We start from the raw sequence: 22,434 nt of genomic DNA, 5'->3' as shown, positions 1-22,434 counted from the left end.
GGGTTTATTTGAATGGGAATAACTGTTTTATGTCTTCTAATTTGATGCTTGGTTACACATCACAATGTATACAGTAAACCCCCAAACCTTTGTCCTCAATGTGATTGGCCGAGAGGTTCAAAGAGTGAAGGGAGGAGGAGGTGTGCTCTCGCAGGGAAGCCGCCATCTTGAGAGCAAAGTCCCTGCAACGGTAGAGATTTAAAAAAAATACTGTCATTATATGAGCAAGGAAGGCTACTTAGGACTCCATTACAGTTTATTGGTTAGGAGGTAGAGCTGTACAAGAGAGAGAAGATGGAAGAGGACGTCTCATTGAGAGACCTTTGATGGATAGATGGAGACACACAGACACACACAGCTGTAGATCTACAAGAAACAACATTACCATGTTAACATGAAAACAGCTAAACTGCAGAATGAGACTCCCAGGTACAATAATCCAAAGACTGTGATGATGTGAAAACAGACTGAACCCCAACACTGTCCAACCACACACACAAACGGACTCACGGTTTGATGCCACTGGCCTCCAGCGAGAGTTCCTCCAGACTGGGAGACCTGGAGAGCAGGAACACAAGCTGCTGCTGCACCTCTGCTGACTGGATTGACAGACAATCAGAGAGACAGAGAACGAGAGAAGATTTAATAAAGCAATCAAACAAAAGGAACAGACAGAGACATTATACAGAGACTGAGAGAGAGAGAAGGGCGTGGGGTTGTGGGAGGTTAAAGGGAGGGAGAACTAGTCTGTTCAATGTTTAAATTACTAAACAAAACAAGTCTAAAAATGTACCAGCTTGATGTCTCTGCAGGAGATCTTGGTAAACCACTGGTTGAAAGAGACAGCTGCAACTGCTACTGCCAAGTCCCTGAGAGAGGAGAGGAGAGGAGCATCTGCTAAATGCCTAAATTGTAAATTGTAGAATGAGAGGAGAGCAAGGAGAAAAGGCTGCAAAGGCCTGGCAAATGTTAAGGAGATAACTCACTTGTTGTCTAAGTGGTTGAAGTCCAGTAAGTTGAATTCTCGACATTGGTGGACATGGTAGATGTTGTCAACATCCTGCAAATAAAATCTATTTAAAACTTGGAATAGATAGATACCAACTTTGGAATATAGCACCTAAATATTCTACTTTTAACAGTTTGCATCCTTTTTTTTTTTTTTTTTTCTTCAATCCTTTCAATTTTTTTTATTGTGAAGCAGAGGGTAGGATTATAAATTTCTGTTCATACTGTATACATGGATTGCTTCCTTATTGAGGATGAATCAATAATAATCGTAACTTTTACCGTGATTCATCTGGTCGGTCTATTTAATGTTAAAAATATTTTTATGGTATTGTGTTGCACTCACCCACTGGATCTCCTCTCTACAGGGTAGCTCATTGAAGTCACACAGAGCTGCATAGGTGTCAGAGAACCCTCCTGAAGAACACACACGCAAACACACACACACACACACACACACACACACACACACACACACACACACACACACACACACACACACACACACACACACACACACACACACACACACACACACATATGTTATGGTGGTTGCCGGTTTGGCAGTGACCACACAATAAATTCCTCTGAAGAGTGTACGAATGGAACCAATTTAATTCCATTTGTACACTCATTCGTACACTCTTATATTAACACTAAGGAATTTACTGTGTCAGAGGTGTAACTTCTGAAACACCCAGTGATGGGTTCTATTAGTCATGGTGTGTCAAAGTGCTTCTGAAATGAATAACTCGCTACCTACCACAGGATATAGGCTGGCCCTCCAGTTGTTCCTCTACCTGACTGGTCATCTTCCACAGTCTCTCCTGGAGATCTGGAGGAATCTTCTTTAAAAGCCTCCTGTGTGTACATACACAGATATTCATAAAGATGTCTCTGAAGAACTATTCTCAAGAACTGAATTGAACAGTTTGGGTGTAAGTTTATGTTCTGTCAGCTACTGATATTCACAAACACTGCAACAGGAAATAAACTGGGACCCGTTTATAATGTTTACGTTGTCAAGTGAGAAAAGGTATACATCACCTATATGAGATATGTTATGGCTGTGTTGTAAAATATGAAAATAAGGCCTACCCTGGTGACGAGTCAGGGAAGATCTTCTTCAGAGACGTGGTCATGTGACTGACCATGGCCTCCAGATCTTGGACACACGTCACGCTGAAAGAAAATGTCTGTCTGTCCGTCTCCAAGACAACCTAATTAGGCACACATGCAGACGTATAGACGTTAGAAACCCAAATGTGATGTAGTTTATGTATGGTAGGTATGGTGTGCCTGAGGATGGGTTTAATCAGTACTATTTACAGAGGGCGTGTGGGGGAAGATGGCGCTAAGGCAGAGGCACCATGCAAAATTCACGGTTTATGGCCCGGGCGGCTGGCGTAGCAGTCTGGGCGACAGTGTGCCGCGGGTTCGAATGCCGATTCCGATGACCTTTGCTGCGTGTCACTCCCCATCTACCTCTCCCCATTTCCTGTCAGTCTACTGTATACTATCAAATAAAGGCAGAAAAGGCCCAAATAATATATTTTTTCTTTTTTAAGAAATCACTGTTTATTTTTGGTTGTATGAAAGGAAGTGACCTGAAAAGGTGATATTTTGTGGGTTAAAACCAAGTGTTTTTTTAATATATAAAAAGTTAAAGCTCGGGTACTCAGGTGGCGCAGTGGTACAGTGCCTGCCCTCCACCGCAGAGGTTGAGGGTTTGAATCCACTGTGGTTTATCCGGCTTTGTCGAACGTCTACACAAACACAATTGGCCCGTGTTCGGGGGACGGTTATAATTTTCACTGCACATAATCCTACGGGCTGGGGCTGGGGCAGCACCTGTCAGCAGGGAGTGTTGGGCGGGAGGGACAAAGGCTCTACATCCTCCCGGTGGGGGCTCCTCACTGGTACAGTGGGTGAGTTAGTAGGATACAACAAATGTGTATGGGGAGGAATCAATTGGCATAACGACTACATTGGGGAGAAAAAAGGGTAAAAAAGCACACACACAAAAAGGTTTAAGCTCTATATTATTCTAATAGGCCTATGTGTTTTTTTTCAGTAACCAGAGTCTTCCCGTCTCTCCAGCTCTTTAATAAACACAAAACACATTTTCAGTTTGTTCACCAATTTCATCCAATCAGGAGAGAAGAGAGAAACAGATTCCTGTTTTGTCATCACTTCCCATTTGACTTGTTTATCCTGTGTATCCTATCCTGTATGAGTTCTCTCTCCTGATTGGATAACATTGGTATCCTGACCTGAAAATCAATTTTCTGTTTACTGAAGAGCTGGAGAGACAGGAGACCCCGGTTACAAAACAAATACTAGCTACTACAGCAATGATTACTATCAGAAAATAGCACTATTATAGATAGATAGATAGATAGATAGATAGATAGATAGATAGATAGATAGATAGATAGATAGCACTACACTCGACCTTTTATTATTATTATTATTTACCTTGTGGTTGTGAATATGATGTTGATGCTCCTTCATAGACCAAATGTAAACTTGCCATAATTCTTGTTTAAAATTTAACTGACAGAAGCTATTAACATTGACATAATCTAAATAGTAGGGTAATGTTAGCTACATTCGTCACAGGTGTTACCAATGATACTGTTCCATTACAGTGAGACAACGTGCACCCTGATTCTATTTAATATGAGAACACAATTAATAGGATTGGTGACACCTGTGTCGTGTGTCGTGCTGTGAAAAAGGTCTGTTATTATTAGTTGCTATATTTTAGGAGTTTGTTTGTATGTTTGTTTGTTTGTTTGTTTTTAGGGGGTAAGCCTAAATCTATGCTGTTTCATTTCATGAAATTAATTTCATGACGGTCAAGATTTTGACATTATGATTGAATTTTCTCCGTCGTCTAGGGAGGCATTTAACTGGCTATCTGTGTGTGTGTGTGTGTGTGTGTGTGTGTGCGCGCGCGTGCGTGCGTGCGTGCATGCGTGCGTGTGTGTGTGTGTGTGTGATGTGTGAGTGAGTCAGAGGGAAAGCAGGCATGTAGGTGAGTGGATGGAAAATGACAGTTTGACCTATTCTCATTTTCAGTGTTGGGCAGTAGCTATAGTATTGCTGATAAAAGAGGCTAGCTACAGTAGCTATAGCCTATAACCCATTAGCTTGTGCGTTGCTTCACTACTTCATTTCAATTAAAATCTGTTCAATCTGTATAGCCAGATAGCTTTCAAGTTGAGCTATTTCCCCCCCACATGTAGCTGGGTATTTTGTAAACATTCTTCATCATAGCCTCCATTTTCACTTTTCTGTGGCATACTGTATCAATATTTAAAATAGTATGAGTCTTGAGAGCATTTTGTCCATCACAGCATGTGTCATTTGTACATCACAGAGATAATTTTCCATACATAGATTTGACACAGTCATGTTTTATTATTTTTAGCTTATGTTTAGTGTGTGTGTGTGTGTGTGTGTGTGTGTGTGTGTGTGTGTGTGTGTGTGTGTGTGTGTGTGTGTGTGTGTGTGTGTGTGTGTGTGCGCGTGCGTGTGTACCTGTGAGATGCTGTGGATGTTAATGGAGCAAATCTCAAGGTAGCTAAAAGAACTCTCCACCTGTAAATGCATATACACACACACAATTAGGGAATCATTTATTGGAATTCCATAGTATTTTTACATTTGTATTCTCTTAAACACACACACACACACACACACACACACACACACACACACACACACACACACACACACACACACACACACACACACACACACACACTACAACGTGAACAGCAATATACCCATTATCTCTGACAAAATACCCTAAACTAAAGAGACCACAGACATGCACCTACTGTCACATTCACAACAGCCAACATAGAAAACAAATGAAAGGAGAGAGGTGCAGCGATAGATGTATACAAACTATGGTAAAGAGATAAAGTGAGGAATAAGAAGAAAAAGAAGAAATAAGTGATACAGACAGTCAGACACATAACGACACATGCAGACTGACATATGCTGTATATAGACATTTTAGCAAAGAATGTAGATACTGTAAATAAGTATGCATAAACACATACGACATAGATATAAAGTAAAATCCTCAGTGTACATTTATCAATTAACTGTAAGAATGTACAAATGTAAGCAAATTGACCTGTAGGCTGAACACTGAGGAATGTACTGTGTACAAACATAAATGCAGAACAGCCATACATACATGTGCAGCTATGGTTCCAGTCAGTCAGTAGCTAGTAAAGTGAATACTGGCTTATGTTTCTCCAGGACAAAACAAACACAGTAAGTCACATTGGTTAACCGCAGGGGTGGAAAGAGAGAGAGAGATCGAAGAGAGAGAGAGACTGAACTATGAGTAGGGGAAAAAAAGTCAGATAAGTGGCTTACGTTGTGTCTGTGTGTGTGTGGGGGTGCAAGTATGTGTGTCATGGTCACGGCCACCGAAACTTAAATAGGGAAACTTATTTCTCTCTCACACACACACACGCGCATGCACTCACGCACGCACTGATAAACCTCTATGCAGGTTGTGCTATGTTTGCTCATAATTACACTCCATTTGTCCGTGACAAGGTTATTTGCTATGTAAGAGATTGTTCTGTTGTTACAGGCTAAGTCAAAAGGTCCATAGCAAAAGGAATATATCAATGTTAAGGTTTTCTTACTATTTTCTGTCTAGCTCTAAAAAGATTATTTTTCAATAAAACAGCCAAACTGTTTCAGGCCATGGGTGAATATAATCTCCTCTTTTATTCACCCATGGCCATCATCTCCTCTTTCCTACAGTCCACAAAACTCAACTTTTGTTTTTCAGGAATGCTGAATGAAACCGATCAAGCATGTCACCAAAAGGTAAAGTACATAAATCGTTTGGAAGTTGATAGAAAATTACAATTCCTCAACAGCACAGTGTACTGGACTACATAATATGACGATGTGGTCGGCATTACATGTGACATAAAAGGTATTAACAGCACGTTTTTCACAGTCTTCAACCACTTAAACCCCATATGGTCCATCAGGGCTCTATACTAGTGTATGTTCTGTTTTCTGTTATTGTGAGGAAAGCTTTAGCTGAAATTAGCCGATCGATAAGCTCACAACGCGTCGCATACAGATGCTGGGGTTTAAGTGGTTAATCACTATGGTTGCCACAGTAACAGAAGAACTACCAGGGAAGATGTGTGAAGTTCCTCCATTGTGTTTGTCAGCATGCAATTAAAGATATTTGTATTGTGTTGAATTAACCACATAAACCCTGGTGTCCCTGTTTTGGTCATGTCATTTTTGGCAAAACATTTCAATAAATGTAAAAGAAAATACAAAAATAATTCAGAAACTTTTCCAAAATAGCTGACAATGCTTTGCAATGATGCATTGTGTGCAGTATTCATTGTAAAATTAATTATACAGTATAAGGGCTTAAGTGGTTGAATGGAAATGCATGACACTTGCATATATTGGATGGATTTGAACCCAAGTCTTAAAAATATGAAGATTCTCTCAAACACTTTTTTCTCTCTGTCTGTCAGTCAGTCAGTCAGTCAGTCAGTCAGTCACGCACGCACGCACGCGCAGAGTCTGTTGAGTCAGCTCTATCTCCAGGCTCTTACAGGCCTTTTAATAAAAGTCAGTATTCCTGACACTGTTTTATTCCAGTGGGACAGACTGACAGCTCCCTGCAGACTCTCACAGAGACACACACCCCATCAATAAGGTTAGGCCAGTGGGGAAAAGACACACAACAGCATTGAGCCATTGATTTCCTGTTAACATCTAAAGATCCTTGAACCACATTAACCCCTGGCTTCCCTATGTTTGGCGTGTCATTATAGGCAAACATTCTCAACAAAAAGCCTAGTCCTACATGCAAAAATAGGAGAGCATTTAGCAAAAAATAACCGATCTACAATCGGTTGTGAGCTTGTAGGTATTAGCTGCTATTTTAGGTGTGGGTGATTTCGGTCAATCTGTAGGGTTAAGTGGTTAGCAGGTGGTAACCATGATCAAGTGTAACCTTTCTTGGTGTAAGACTCTGACACCACAAGGAGGTGTGAGCGTGGTTAATAAATGTGTGAAATGTCCTCACGAGGTGAGTGTTGTGTTGTCGCTTGTCGATCATGCGATTAATCTGAAAATTGTTAATTAAACTCTGTTTATATTGTTTACATTTTTCACTGAGTGCATGGAAAGTGACCCACCCCCTGGCAAACACACACTCACGCGTGCACACACACACACACACACACACACACACACACACACACACACACACACACACACACACACACACACAGTTGCTACTGAGTTGTGATTTACCCTGGCTGGTTCTCTGCTTGTAACCATGAAACCTCTCCATAGAGTTAGTACCTAGAGAGAGAGAAATGAATGTACTTGAGGTTAGAGAGTCTCAATGACCATCACACACACACACACACACACACACACACACACACACACACACAGTTTATACTTTTTTCCATTTAACGTTTTTTATTGTTTACTTTTAACTTTGACAACATTCCTCTTTAATAAGAGAAACGAAGGGCAAGAGAGGATGATGACAAGAAGATCATGGAACAGGTAGAACGAGAGCACCCCCAGCAGGTATTTCTTAGCAACTACAACATGAAATCAGTATCCCCAATATCCAACTATGGTGCTATTTGGTGTGAAATGGTTCAAGTCAAGGTCAAGAAGGTCAATAATTGATCATTTCTGAATTATTCATCATAGAGGGAATGAGACTGGATTTTAAAGCTATTCTTAGCACACTGAGGTCAACGCAGCTCAACTATGAACACTTCTAGGCTGCCCTATATGGATTCAATGACATAGATCAATTGTGGATGTTGATAATTTACAAGGCCCTCATGTTCAAATGCTAATCATATTTTCTCATGTATTTATTATTCCAATTTAGTCACTGCCTATTCCTCCATGGCTACTGCAGTTCCTGCCGCTGACAGAGTTAGACAACCATGTGCCTCCTCCCATACACATGGAGTCACCAGCTGTGTCATCTCAGCTGACAGCAAGGAGTTTCACTGCATGGGAGTTAAGGCCGAGGTTAGCACTACCTTCCCCAGTTCTCCTCCACACTGAACAGGTGCCCTGGCCAACCAGTATGAGTCACAGATGCAATGACAAGTCCACAAGCCACACCATCAAACACTGGCCTACTTCTGGAGAAGTTACTATTTTGGAGATGCAGAATTTTCATCTTACAGGGGCGATGAACCAACTTTATTTCAAATTATCCTCCTCTGGACTGTACCAATATTGTCTAGAGCTACGGTACTTAAATTAAGTAGTAACGTAAATTAATACATGTTCTGTATAAGCGTATATTAGACTACACAACAATATTGTCTATCTCACTCACCAGAACCCTGCAATGTGGTCTCCCCCGATGCTGGGTCGAATGGTTCAGTCCAACTGTCTTCATCAGACAAACCTTGTGGGGCTTCAGCAGCTCTGAGATCTGCTCTGCTCAGGAGAAGGGGGACAGTCACTGTCACTGGAAATACCATGGCAAAATACAGTATGTCCCAGTGTATTTGTACACATCCAGATTATATTAGCTAGCACACAAACTACACAGTTATTGTAATTGGAGGCAACAAATAGATGGGATGAAAGGCAAGTAAAGGAGTGGTGAGAAGCCAGCAGAGTGAAGGCAAGGAGGGGGACAAAATGAGAAGAGAAGTCACAGGAGAGAAAGAAGGGCAATAGAACTACAATGACCAAAGAATATTGAGAATTGTTAAATGTCGACATTCCTTCATTAACGTGCATAAACAGGACCAATGTGAAGTACAGTAACAAGAACACAACAGCATATTTTATGGCTGGTCTGAGGGCCGTACATCATCCATGCCAGACTGTGGTAAACAACGAGACAAAAGTGTCTCTGTAATACTGCTGATCAGCATTGCTGGCACACACTGATGTTTCATTTACACTGTCACAAGGGAATGAAGCTTCATATACATTTTCAGCCATAAAAGCATCCCCACAGTATAACCACTGGATCTATAAGACTACATTCTGGTGCAACCTCTCTCTATCATCATCTACTTAATATCATTTAGAATATTTTCTCTCTGGTCATCTTACCTTGCATACTGTGAGAAATTGTGTCCATAATTGAAGCCATGGTTCTCAGTAACAAGTCCTTGGTACAAGGACAATTAAAGTACAAAAAGAGTACCCTAATTAGTACTTAAGATATGTGTCCTAAAAATCCTGATAAATAAATCACATCACTGAGATAGAACGTTTTTTGCTGGCAAGCGAATAGCTTTGAAATCAGGCGGCATCTGCAGCAATCTGCAAGAGACGTAGTAATGCAAGATGTGAAGATGCACTCAAACGCACGCACGCACACACACACACACACACACAACTTATTGTTGTTCCTGCACTTTAACGACTCATACACATGTTCACATCCTGCTGCGTTGTAAGCCACAGTCAGACTGAAAGTACAGGAGGGTGAACCAACAGGAAGTGTCTGAGGCATATCAAACTAGAACATACTGAGAGAGAGAGAGAGGGCGGGGTAGAGAGAAGGGAGAGAAAGACAGACAGACACTTTTTCCATGTCAAGGTCCCCCAATTTATTAGGGCACAGACCCCCATTTGAAAATATTTTGTGGCGGGGACCCGCCTTAAGAGAAGATTTTTGTTGTTCGATCAGACGCTACTCTACAGGTATAATGTAGTTGGGAAGATGACAGTGGAGATGATCTGAATAGACAATATTCTATCATTGGGCTAAATTAGCAGTTCCTCATTTTGCAGGAGACCCACTGGAACCTCCTCAAGGATCCCTGGTGGCCTCTGCCTTACCCCACTTCCGAGAAACACCGTTCTAGACAACACCATCACCGTTTATCGTAGTTCCTGATCGAGTGCTGAGAGGTAGAGGGAAAGAGATGCATGTGAGCTGGTGACAGGGAGGGGATTGAACATATTTGGGAAATGTCTTTGCATACCAGCTTATTAGTTATAGATCTACATGATGTAGTGCACACCAAGTTCTGGACACAGCATCACTCAATGGTGTTCATCATAGCAAATACAAACACATTTCTTGCAATGGAGCAAGCTTCCCTACATCTATGGTTGGGGCGGTGCCTGTCAGCAGGGAATGTTCAGTGGGAGGACGACAAAGGCAAGTCTTCCCGGGGGGGCTCCTCATTGGCAGGTGAGCCAGTAAGGGACAACATGGTACAACAGCAGTGGCATTAATTGTCATAACTAAATTGGGGAGGGAAAAAAAAAAGTTTCTCTAAATTTAAATTAAACACTATGTATGTGTAAAATGTGCTGTTGTGTTAGTTCAGCCTAACCTAAAGTCGGTTACACCATTACCTGCAGCACATAAGAATCAATACGTTTTGGACCACCACACCTGTGCAAGCAAGACATTTATTTTCTTGGTGGCACAGCTCACAAGCCTAAGAAACAAGAAGTAAAACATTTAAATAAAGACAAGCAAAGCAGCAGACATAGGCCAGTATGTTTTTATTTCTTCTCATCAACTGTACAGCATTACATTCTCATAACATCTCCAACATGTCTCAGCCAGAACCACTGATACAAAAACAGGGTTGTAGCCACAGCGGTTTCATTAGCACGCATTACCTCCTCAATTCTGCTCCATCGCCGTTGCCAATACATTGTAGTTCTATGCAGCCAGGTCTTTTACAAAGTTTGTCATCTCAACATTATTAATCATGTCCAGTTGACAACTCTTAGTTCTAAATTAAGTCAGGAACATGGTGCCAATTGTGCATTGTGGTCACACCATCAATGGGAAACCAAACCGCCGATTACAGTTAAAATTACATAGAGCCAGCCAGGTATACAAAAACCTACCATCCTACACAATCGTATTAAGAGCCCAACCAAAAAATAAAAAGCTATTTGAATGTAATAATTACATACAGACAAGGAGAGATGAAAACATTATTCGGTATCAGCATTATTTTAACTTTTAAAGATGATCGGCAAAAGGAGGTGTTCTCTCTTTAAAACGTCAAATTTTATACAAAAACCTCTCCTCCCTGCATCCCCATTTCTTTAACTGAAAAATTATAGGCCATGACAACATCTAATGCAGTCCAAGTAGAATGACACATGAATTTAACAATACAAACTGAACCGAACAAGGACAGCCATTACAAGATGGCCACAGATAACGGCTGTGATGTTATAATCAAAGCCCCAATGACCCCTCAAACAATTAAGTCTCAAAATAAACTAATACAAAAGATTAAAATTTCATAAATCCAAGCAAAGAAATAAAAAATATGTATTTACAAGCAAAAAACAAAACGAAAAACAAAGAAAACCTGTGGTTGAGAACATTGTGGGTGATGTTTACCAGCTACTGTCTTGCAGACAATTACTTCATGACCAACAAATAAAAGAGGCAAAATTATTGTGTTCACAGCCTGATCATTAATAACCAAGTGCAGACTTGGGCAAAACGGCACCTACATTTCTAAACACCTGAAGCAGGGATGCAATTGAAACTATGCCGGAAAACAGGAAAATCCATTAGTTCAATGTTGAAATTATGCAGTTATCTAGAGCCAATGATTCCGTTTGTCGATGTCAATTCTAAAGTCAGTAAATGCAAATGCTACTTAATTATGTCATGCTATTCAATCTATAAGCATAATTAAAAGCCATTTCTGCCCAGATCTGCTAAGAGTAATAAATTAACTTTTAAATGGTTAAAATGACACATCTCTGCACTCACAAATTAGTGATCTGATAGTTGTCTTTGCATGTCAACCTGTTTATATGGAATGGGGGGGGGGGGGGGGGGGGGTTATAATCATTAATGTGAGTTAGAGCTTTCTTTCAGAACAACTGGACCAGAACTGGCCTTCTAAAAACATTTTTGCTGACCAAGAACTAGTAGTTTAGGCCAAATAAGAGATTCCAACAAACTTGGAACAAGAGAGGAAGGGGGTTCTGGTAAGTTCTCAGATAGAAAAAGGCAGAGGTTGGCACCCCAAAACAGGAGAATTGATTCAAACAGCCATTACTGACCTAAGTGGCCATCTCCCACCAATAACCCCTCAATTTGTGACTATAAAAGCATGCTCTATTACCTAAGCCCTCCCTCTCCTCCTGTGGCCGTGACTTTAAATAACTTGGATCATTGTAACTTCTAACTTCAGAATGTGTACTCATCCAACTCTGGCAGACCGACCTGGAAGGAGAGTGATGCTTTCTTTTGGAATTATACAGATAATTAAAATGACAGCCAACGGTATTAGAGGCAAACTAAATTATCATACACTATTTGATCAAAACAAAAGCAAGTATTTGAATGCTTATAGGTAAGAGAAGCATTTGAAGCTGAAATTTAAAAAAAGCTACATGATTAACAGTGGCAACCTAGATCACGAAAATTGCACACAGTTGTCTTGTGAGGGTGGGGTTAATCTTTTGCCCAAACCAAGTCTAAGAAGGCAAAAACGTGGAGTATCTTTTTTTTCAGACTGTGCGTGAACTTCAGTCAGTGTGGGTAGAAACTTGAACAGGATGTGGTTTTAGGTGGAAGCAAGGAAACCAAACAAAATGACAAAAAAACACACCGATTCATCTAAAAGACTGAAAAAATATATAACAGAGATATGAGGGAACAGAGAGAGTTGTTCGTAATAAGCTTGGTGAAAGTCTTTACAGGGGTGGATAACAAAGCAGGGGCAGGGAAGGATACAGGAGGTGTGAGAGATCTGGTCCTTACTGGGCTACTTTAGTGTGTGAGTTTTGTACATATATGTATGCGCGTGTGTGTGTGTGTGTGTGTGTGTGTGTGTGTGTGCAGGTAGACGCACAAACTCAGTATTCACGTGTATTACAAGGTATGCAACTGTTTGTGTGTGGACCGTTTATGTTGATCCTGACCAGCTGAATATAAACCAGATAGGAAGAAGGCAAAGGTGGCCATTGTAAAATGTCCACAAATCAAGACGTGTGAGTGTGTTATGTGCCTGTGTGTGTCAGTCCCTGTATCTGAGTGTGTATGTGCACTGTTCACCGGTCCATCATGCTGAGGATCATCTCTGGTGTGAGGTCTCCGTTGGCTGCAGCGGCCGATTCCTCATTCACCGGCAGCTCAACAACAGTCTCCACTCCATCTCCATCAAGCCCTACCCCCTCCACTGTTAGCTCCACCCCCTGCTCCAGGGTTGTTGTGTCTGTGGTGGCCTCAGACTCCTCCTTCTTTACGATGATGTTCTCAACGGCACCCGTGCTTTCGTCTTCCACCTGGATGATGGCTGCCGCTGGAGAGGTGGAGAGAGACAGACTGTAAGCACACGCCTGAAAGCTTTCTTTAAAAAAATACACTACTACTAGTGTTTCAGCAAGCAGCCGATCAGTTGACCAGACTGACAGTGAGTGATGCACTATCCCATCAACCCTCTTAAAACTATCCAGCAGACTGACATTCATCTTACCCTTTTCACCAGTAACAAGCCACTTTGGTAGCAAACCTGGTTTAATGAAAAGTATTGAACCACTCCATTATGCTTAGGTAGTGGTACTTACACACTGACAACTAGTGACTTGGGGGAGGGGGGTTTAAATCCCAAAACAACCAACCTCCACCCTTTTTCTTTGGCCATTTCCCCTGCTCCAGTACCCGTAGCCATCTCACCTGTTGCAGCCGCTTTGGCCGCCACCCTGGGTGACTTGCTCGGTGTGGGAGCCGGTTTGGGGGCGTTCTTTGGGGGGCGCCCCCGTTTCCTTTTGACTGGTGGCTCCTCAGAGGCGGGCATGGGGATGATGGCAGGAGCCTGATCCAGCTCCATGGTCTCTGGCTCCTCCTCTTCCGGTAGCAGTGTTCCATCTTCCTCTCCCTCCACAATCTCATCTTCATCATCATCCTCCTCATCTTCATCAGCGTGATCTTCATCTGAGATACGGAAATACAGGGGAAAAAATATGATTTTTCTGTCGAATCATTTGAAATTCCGTGTTCCAGCTGAAAGCCAAAATGTTTGACTGAACAGCCACATTTTCAACAGTGACAAAAATAAAACGCTGAGTAAGTCCATGATATTGCCAGCTTTATCTCACACCAAACCTAATCCAAACTCACCGCTGTCCTCTTCATCTCGCCTGTTGCGCATCTTCCTCTTCCTACCCCTCCTCCCTCTCTTGGGGACGGGTTCTCCGTTTTCGGCATCATCAATTTCTCCGTTGCAGTTCTCAGAGTGGCGAGCCATGGTGTTCTACACAGCAGGAACACATAATGACAGTCTGTGTTAAGCTAAATTTATCAATAATAAATAACATGTGCAGGCATAAATATAAGCGAAAACAAGACCGGTGCATAAATAGGGATAGAAACATTATATATGTAACGCTAGTAAATTATAATGTACTAACAATCTGTCAAATATTTTTTTATACATTATTATTAATCTGTAAACACTACAATAAGTTAATATTGTACAAAATGATGGTGGATGATTATCAGAATCATGATGATCAACTACATTCATAATCTTGAACAAACATAAGTTACATCTTTGTGAAGTTTTGAATTGCATTGTACATGATTGACCACTAAACCAATTATTTGATTACCAAAGATTCACCAGATTAATATGCCTGTATATGATATGCATCTGTGAGTGTCCTGTCCATCTTACCCTGCGAGTGAAGGTCTTGCTACATTTGGGGCAGACAAAGGCGGTCGGTACAAAGTTGGGGTCGTGGTAGCGCTTGAAGTGCATGTCCAGGAGCTGTTTCTGTCTGAAGGTCTTCTCACACTGGCTGCAGGCATAGGGCTTCTCACCTGTGTGAGTGCGACGGTGCATCACCATGTGGCGCTCCTGAAACAAGACGAGTGATGGAAGTCAGGAAAATCAAACTAATCGATACAATTTTAAATCGGTTATGAATAAAACAATCTATTAATAATGCATCCCTATTTTGGGCATATCATAGGCATAACACATTTGTGCGATAAAGCATAAAATAGGGCTTCAGTGGTTTATAGATTAATTTATACATTTTTTTTTTAAACAGCTGCTCCTTTATCAAAATGAATCAGTATATATATATATATATATATATATATATATATATATATAAAATAATCGATAGTTGCCGACTCACTGCTACAATTTAGAATGTTAAATAGACATATCAGCTGGCTTGGAGCTTCAGTCTTCTACCCACACACAGGCCCCCTCTCCCCTCCTCACCTGTCGGCAGCAGTAGTCACACATGTCGCACTTGAAGCGCTTCTCATTCTTGTGGGACTTCTGGTGCTGGATCAGGGCATATCGCTCATGGAAAACTGCGTCACAGTAACGACATTTCTTGCCCGTCTCGATAAAGGAATGCTGCTTACGCAGATGGACGCCTGGAGGAAAGATGAACAGTGCAGGAGGAAGAGAGGGATGAAATAAAAGGGGAAAAGAGATTGATATTATTGATATTTACAAATGTATACTGTATATACACAAGTGTATGTATATATATATATAGCTATATTTGGTGGAACCGAGTAGTCTAGAGAACAGGAGACCGTAGAGAACACAGGAGACTATGGTAGAAGTAGTAAGTAACAGGACAACCTCTTTTCTGTCATGAAGTGTGTGTGTGGTCATACCCAAGTCACTCTTTCGGGCGATGACAGTATCACAGTGTGGGCAATGGAACTTGGCGACGTTCTCGGTGTGTTTCTGCAAGATGTGCATCTTCATGGTGCCGCTCTGTGTGAACCGGGCGTGGCAGATGTAACACTCGTATGGTTTCTCTCCTGAGGGACACAGAGCACAGCGGAGGCGGTTAGTAAAGTAGACACAAGAGTAGCCTGGTTTTTCGTCACAGATCAGTCACGTACTGTAGATTCCATCACAATTGGCAAAGCAAGAAAGAGAGATGGGGCCACGTTACCTGAGTGTGTCCTCATGTGTCTCTTCAGCTTGTAGGTATCTCTGCTGGCGTAGCTACACAGACTGCACTGGAACGGACGCTCTCCCGTGTGGGAACGGATGTGACGCTTCAGCTTACTCACCTGGGCAAGATGAGACAGATGAACAGTGAGATACTAGGGCACTGCACCGGCAGAATGATTCGCAAATATAGTTTCAGACTACGACTAACTTGAGTGATGTCCCCAGGAATACGGTGCACAAATAAAATGTCAACAAACTAGACAAGACCAGTTCTTACCTCCACACTAGCGTAGTCACACATAGAGCACTTGAAGGGTTTCTCATGCGTGTGTTTGTAGCGACGGTGGCGAACCAACTCTCCACTGGTGACAAAGGCCATGTCACAGTCTGTACACTTGTGGGGTCGAGTTCCTACAAGGATGAAAAAAATACGTTTTTAGTTTCACTTGACCAACATGTGCACTGATACTTGAAACAATAATATATATACACAGACATACATACACACACAATTTGTAACAAACAATTACATATCCCATTACATTATACAAAATGGTTACAACTGTTTTCAAACCCCCACCCAAATGTGAAGCTAGACCAAACTGGCCACTGTGTGAACATGGCCAATCGCACTGATCGATAAGCCATACCAGTGTGTGTGTTGAGGTGGTTTCGGAGCAGCGTGACCGTTCTGAAGGCCCTTCCACACAGGTGACACTTGTGAGGTCTCTCGTCGGTGTGGCTCTTCATGTGTCGATCCAGGTTGGAGCGCCGAGGACAGGTGTAGCTGCACAGCTCACACTGGAATGTCTTCTTCACACCTGATGGATGACATTTACACAAGATCTCTTAAAACACATGTGCACAGCAGCAGTTTTACACAACGAAACGTCAAAGTAAGCATCATGAGTAGTAGAGGTCTCATGATGCTGGCCAAAATACAGAAAGTGAGCAGAGTCAATACTAGTGAAACTTCCCATTTTATGGGTGCTGAATAGGTACACACAGACACCAGCCCCTCGCTCACCTTTCTTCTTAATCTTGGTGGGTTTAGGTGGTTTCATGTTACCCACCACCTTCTCAGCATTGACCTCAGACAGAAGCCCCTCCTGCTGCTCCTCTTCAAAGTCATAGACGCTGACGTCCATATCCTTATCCCCTTCAGCGTAGCGTAGACGACTCTTTTTGCCCTGTGCAAAAGCACATTAGATGAGACCATGCACAAGCATAGGACAGAAATAAAGCACGACTCTCCCACTATGAGACAATCTAACCTTTTTGGACTTTTTGAGAGCTGCAGCCGATGGGGGCTGGTAGTCGGGGTCTTTAGCCCAGGATTGATCCTCATTCTGGGCCTGAATGGTCTCATCCTCCCCCTCCAAGGGATGGCTCTCCTCTGTCATCTCTTCCATCTCACCCTGAGGCTCTGCTCCCTCCTCCTGCTCCACAGTCTCTACCTCTCCATTAGCTCCTACCTTGACTACCTACAGGGACACATGGACAACGAGTTTGAGTTGTTAGTTTGGTTGTTAATGTATAGAACCGTGTTTGTGCGTGTGCGGTGAATTAATCCATGTTCATTTACTTGAAATCCTTCGGGAAGTGGCAGTGTGTGACAGATGACAGGGTCTCCATCTTTAGGCATGGCGGTAGCGTCTACATAGGTCCCTTGCTGCAGTGCCTCCACTGTGGAGGCAGACACAGGCACTTGGACCAACTGCAGCTCACCCAGGCCCAGAGCTGCCTGCTCCTCCATGTTCACTACCTGGAGACACAAAAAAAAAAGTGTCCTTCTATGATACTGAAATCGCAATTTTTAGTTCACCAACATGGACTTTTTTTTTGTACTACGTAATCAAAAATAGTCTTTGGTGTGATTTGGTATTCAAGCCTCACCTGCAGCGTAATGATCTGAGTTTGGTCCACTGTTGTCACAGTTGCCTGGTGGGCAGCGCCCACTGTCCCAGGACCTCCCACTGTAGCTTCCATCACCTAGTCAAAGCAAGGCAATTTCAATTAAACTTAATAGTTCTGCACGTGGTCAAGACGTATTCCTAATGGGACAATGTCGTGGTAGTTCTAGGAAAAGTCAACTTTACCTCAGTTTTCATCTGCAGCAGAGCAGGATCCAGAGAGTCCATGACCATCATCTCTACCCCGCCACCCTCAACACTGACCCCTACCCCAGCCTCCATCAGCTGCTGCTGGGCTTGGGCAGCATCCATGCTCTCTGCTGACCCACAGAAAAGATATTGTTTATGTATGAACATAAGGAAGGGTAAAGTGTAAATGGATAGAGAATTATTAGCCATTATGAGGGTGTTTCCTAGTTCAGAGTGGTGATTGGGGGGTGACAACACATGGCAGTAAGCGTGACTACCATGTTTGTTACCTTATTTGACATAAATCGTTTTCTAAGAACTCACATTGAGACTTTTTACATGTGCTATGTACTCTATTCTCCATCTTTTTTTTTTTTAAGATTTTGAAATGAAACATTATTGGAAACTATATTTACTTGTGATCTATAAAAATGTGTCCCGGCCCATTGTTTGGGGAAACTACATTATGCAACGGTTTGGTGGATACTAAAAGTCTATGTACCTTGTTCAAGGACGACCCCAGCTTGTCCCTCTACCACTCCTCCAGCCTCTGCAGCCTGTTGAAGGAGGTCAGCCACCATGGCATCCTGGCTGTGGACAGTCTGGATGGAGGGGAAGTCTTTAGTCGGGTCCTCCACCTCTCCTACGCCCTCTGTCGGCACCCCGTCCATGCTGGGTTGGACCTGAAAGAGGCCGTTTTAAAAACAAATATCATCACATTGCCGTATATAGCACAGGATTCCAACATTGCGCTATATAGCACAGGGATCCTTAAAACCTTTCAGTTGTGAAAAAATGTTTTATGGTCACTGATCATGCATGCACAAGTCTCACAAACACATCGCACACTAGAAAAGGGCTATATAAAGCTACGGTATAATCATACAATAAATGTACTTATGGAGACAACAATTTTAAACCATATTAAATGGTCTTCCTTCAGCCTTAACGCTTTGTGGAGAGGAGCCTTTTTGGCTTTTGTCTGCAACACAGACCTCCATCAGAGGATATAGAACGCTAATGAGCTGAACGGCATCCTGAACTGTGGAGGGCAGTAAATACGCAAGAGCACCAACACTGCCAGAAATCCATCCAAGTACTCTATGGTGCTTTTCCACTGCATAGTACCAGCTCAACTCGGCTCTTGGTTTTCCATTGGGCAAAGGTACTTGGTACTTTTTTGGTAGTATCTCAGTTGAGATTCCAAACAAGCTGAGGTGATACCAAAAAGTGACTTGAAAACACTGCAGAATAGCCAGAGAATCTACATTCGCACCATGACAAATCCCCCTACACAACATGACAGCTCCTAAATAAGGTTTAAACACTTTAATTAAACTAGCCAATGTAAAAGCAAAATTAATCAATATTGAGAACCTTTATGGCCAATTCGGCCTAAAATGTTATCTGAAACGGTCTTTGTTGGAACCCCAAAGTTAAGCGAGTAGTCAATTTGAGCTGGTACCGTGCAGTGTAAACACGGCTTATGGGTTACCTAGTACAGTAAATAAACGATTTCTTTCATGACTGCCTCTTTTATTCAGCACTAAAAACAAAAAAAGACTGGGCTTGATAGAGACTCTCTGTCCCTGTCAATCTGCAGGAGGGGTGAGGTACCACACCTCACCCCACACTGGACAGATACATTTGACAGATACATACTCTTGCTGATGTGTTAAGAAATGTGGTCACTGATCATGCATGCACACACAGTGATATCATCTTTAAACATGCCAACATACATCACTGACAAATTGACAATGTTAACTCACTTGCTCGGACACCTGAGCTCAGCTGACCCTCGGTACTGTCTGCTACCCGACTCTCCCTGGGCACCTGCAAGAGAGGAGGTGGAATATGTTAAGTCACAATTTTAAATGGGACAGGCACATTAACTACAATTCAAAGTGCCCCTGAAAGGCTTTTGTCACCTGGCTTTTGTGGAGAGGTTCTGTTGAATAAACACATTTACATTTTATTTGTATACTTCATAAAATGTGGATAATGCTCTACAGGGAACAATAAGTTATAAAAACACAAACAGAACACAGATAATTTGATTTTCAACTCTGGCCCCAAATCAGCCTGTGAGTAAAAGAGACAAACAACATTATTTAACAATGGGTGTGGTGGTGGTTGCAGAGCAGACACAAATAATTAGGTAGGCCTTAAAAAACGCATCTTCCACATCAACATCCCATCTTAAAAAAATATTCAACTCAAGTTGACCAACAACACATTTTCAGTGCCTAACGTCGCACATCGTGTACTGCATGTATAGCGGTATTTTTGTACCTCTCCGAGCCGAGTCGTAGAGGGAGCTCTCTGCTGTGTATATATCTTTCTAGTCTATGTGCTTCTAGGTGGGCTTGGAATAAGAGACAAGCGGGCAAACGGTGCAACAACAACTTGTACTCCAACCATGGCGAGACGACGAAGAGGAGAGGGCAGGACATTAAATTGTTGTATCGGGATAATGGATGAATCTCGGACGGCCGTGTCTGGAGGGGGTGTAGGGCGGTTGTTTTAGGAGCTGGATGAACATGGAGCTGGTTGCTGTAACATCACCGGGGGTCACTTTGCACTGAACGCCTCGTCATCCTCTTTTCCGCGGTGGCCTGGGTTTTTTCTCCTTTCCGTGTGCGCACTAAGCTAACGGCGCTAGCGCGCAAGCTAACACGACCATAAAAACTAATGCGTTGTAGTAGACCGTTAATGGCTTTGAGTTGTCCGGTGTAGTTATACTAATTCAACTAAAACGTGTGTGCTTGTGTTACTTTGATAACTTCGTCGTGTTCTGTTTTAAGTTACAACCCTCAAGATGAAGGCGCGCTGAGGAGGGAGGGTCTGGCCTGGGGGGTTGTTGGAGCCAAACAAGCTAGCTAATGCTAACATTGTTTGTTTATGAAAATTAATTAATTCTGAAATGGTGCCTAAAATATGCGTATGGATGTCCGCGTGGGGGACGCAGATGGTCTTAAATGTTAAATAGTGATTTCCCTGGTTGGGTGGACGTGCTATTATTATTTTTAAGCGCTTTGCACTTTATGCATCCCGAGATGCAAGTGAAGCTAATATTAGCCGGCGGTGCTAACATTATGCTAACACTAGCCCGCCAGTTTCCATCTCAACTCGCAGTTAAAAAAGACAGGAAACAAAGAAGAGGGAGAAAATGGACGCCTCGGCCTAAAAACACACCAAGCAAATCGTCGAAGTATATGCAACTATTTATATATTAAATATTGATATCGCCGTCGATCCGCCACTATTAAGCCACGGCGCCCCCGTACATTAGGTGCAACTTCGCCGTTATAACCGTATTTTGACGGGTTTTCCAACAACGATAGAGGGAGACAAACACCCCCCGACAAGGCAAGCCGCCCCGGACCCGCGGAGCCCCATCGTGACACCTAGAGGCCGATTAAAGATCCTGCAAACTAACCATCGGCTCAGAAAAGTAGTGCTACTTTACCTGTTTTGAGTCGGTTTCTCGTCCCGTTCGCCTCGACCGGCAGCGCAGAGTCGTCGCTACAAAGTGAGCAAGGGGAGGATAAGAAACGCTGCCTTCTCCGTCGCTTCTTTTAATCCCTCTCCCGCTTTTGCAGAGTAGAGAGAGAGCTCTGCCACAAAATGGCAGTTGGTTGGGCGCTGAGCTCAGTGCGCCTGTGCGGCCGCTGGGGGGTGGTGTCGAATCCTGTGCAGCCCTCCCCCTGATTGGCCAGGAGGGGCGCCCGGTTGGAATACATTGAAAAGCCATTCATCACAACGTTAGAGGGCTATCAGCTGGTGCTCTCTCTCTCTCTGAGGACACTTATCTTTGTTTTTTTTATTTTTAGTTCTACTCAAAAGGCCTGACCTCATGGAATTTATGTTGGAAATCAGTGACACAAACGTAAACTAGTGGGATACAGATACAAAAATAAATAAAACATAGCAGTGGAGATCATTGATTGATTTAATACTTTATTAGCAGTTTGCAAAAAAAAAGCACTTGACAGTACAGTTTAATACAAGGTCTGCTAAGAGGATTTTAAACCCAAGAAAGCCTATGGCTTGCTTCCATTTGGATCCTTTGTACTCAATTAAAAGAAAAACTTTTAAAATCTGCTCTGAGGCTGAGTCCGAAAAAAATAAGCCTTCCCAATAAATGAGAATGTGTATCTGAGCCAGTCTTGCATCCTTTATTTTGGAGTGCCGCTTTTTCCACTTAGGTGGTATTTGATTCAAGTTATATTTATAGCTGAGCACCCACTGCCTAAACAAAAAAGGCATCCAGAGGAAGCACACCTGCTTTTTTTTCATAACATATTTTATTCTCCGGCACTTTGATACAACAGAAGAAAGTTAAAAGGCTTCTTGATTTA

The 22,434-nt window shown here is 42.5% G+C and overlaps 2 protein-coding genes across 5 annotated transcripts in view; both read right to left on the bottom strand.

Annotated features, from left to right (window-relative positions):
- carmil2 (capping protein regulator and myosin 1 linker 2) overlaps window positions 1-9,434 on the bottom strand; it is a 56,622-nt gene extending 47,188 nt beyond the window's left edge. The window contains exons 1-11 of the mRNA XM_084060393.1: window positions 9,142-9,434; window positions 8,408-8,511; window positions 7,342-7,392; window positions 4,555-4,614; window positions 2,107-2,228; window positions 1,772-1,869; window positions 1,355-1,425; window positions 987-1,060; window positions 794-869; window positions 511-599; window positions 88-182 (exon numbers count right to left, since the gene is read on the bottom strand). Of these exons, the coding sequence (XP_083916519.1) occupies window positions 88-182; window positions 511-599; window positions 794-869; window positions 987-1,060; window positions 1,355-1,425; window positions 1,772-1,869; window positions 2,107-2,228; window positions 4,555-4,614; window positions 7,342-7,392; window positions 8,408-8,511; window positions 9,142-9,181 (880 nt within the window). The 5' untranslated portion in view covers window positions 9,182-9,434. The remainder of the gene's footprint in view (window positions 1-87; window positions 183-510; window positions 600-793; window positions 870-986; window positions 1,061-1,354; window positions 1,426-1,771; window positions 1,870-2,106; window positions 2,229-4,554; window positions 4,615-7,341; window positions 7,393-8,407; window positions 8,512-9,141) is intronic.
- A 1,103-nt stretch (window positions 9,435-10,537) lies between these two features.
- Window positions 10,538-21,616, bottom strand: ctcf (CCCTC-binding factor (zinc finger protein)). 4 transcript variants are annotated; one of them, XM_084058912.1, is made up of 17 exons: window positions 21,543-21,616; window positions 19,843-19,906; window positions 18,573-18,753; window positions 18,068-18,201; window positions 17,865-17,960; window positions 17,554-17,733; window positions 17,243-17,452; window positions 16,996-17,158; window positions 16,619-16,789; window positions 16,246-16,379; window positions 15,967-16,087; window positions 15,680-15,829; window positions 15,270-15,430; window positions 14,712-14,894; window positions 14,156-14,288; window positions 13,712-13,969; window positions 10,538-13,337 (listed from the first exon to the last, which is right to left on the bottom strand). In XM_084058912.1, the coding sequence occupies exons 3-17, from the start codon at window positions 18,739-18,741 to the stop codon at window positions 13,087-13,089; spliced, it is 2,514 nt and encodes an 837-aa protein (XP_083915038.1). In that variant the 5' UTR covers window positions 18,742-18,753; window positions 19,843-19,906; window positions 21,543-21,616; the 3' UTR covers window positions 10,538-13,086. The 4 variants fall into 4 exon arrangements, with proteins under 4 accessions (XP_083915038.1, XP_083915041.1, XP_083915040.1 ...); XM_084058915.1 differs by having other exon boundaries at window positions 16,996-17,149; XM_084058914.1 differs by having other exon boundaries at window positions 18,068-18,198.
- Between the last annotated feature and the right edge of the window lie 818 nt (window positions 21,617-22,434).

The sequence above is a fragment of the Gymnoscopelus microlampas genome (genome assembly GCF_963454915.1).
Source record: "Gymnoscopelus microlampas genome assembly, chromosome: 6".
NCBI lineage: Eukaryota > Metazoa > Chordata > Actinopteri > Myctophiformes > Myctophidae > Gymnoscopelus > Gymnoscopelus microlampas.
The sequence above is the reverse complement of the archived record's forward strand: the minus strand, read 5'-3'. Positions and strand labels throughout refer to the sequence as shown.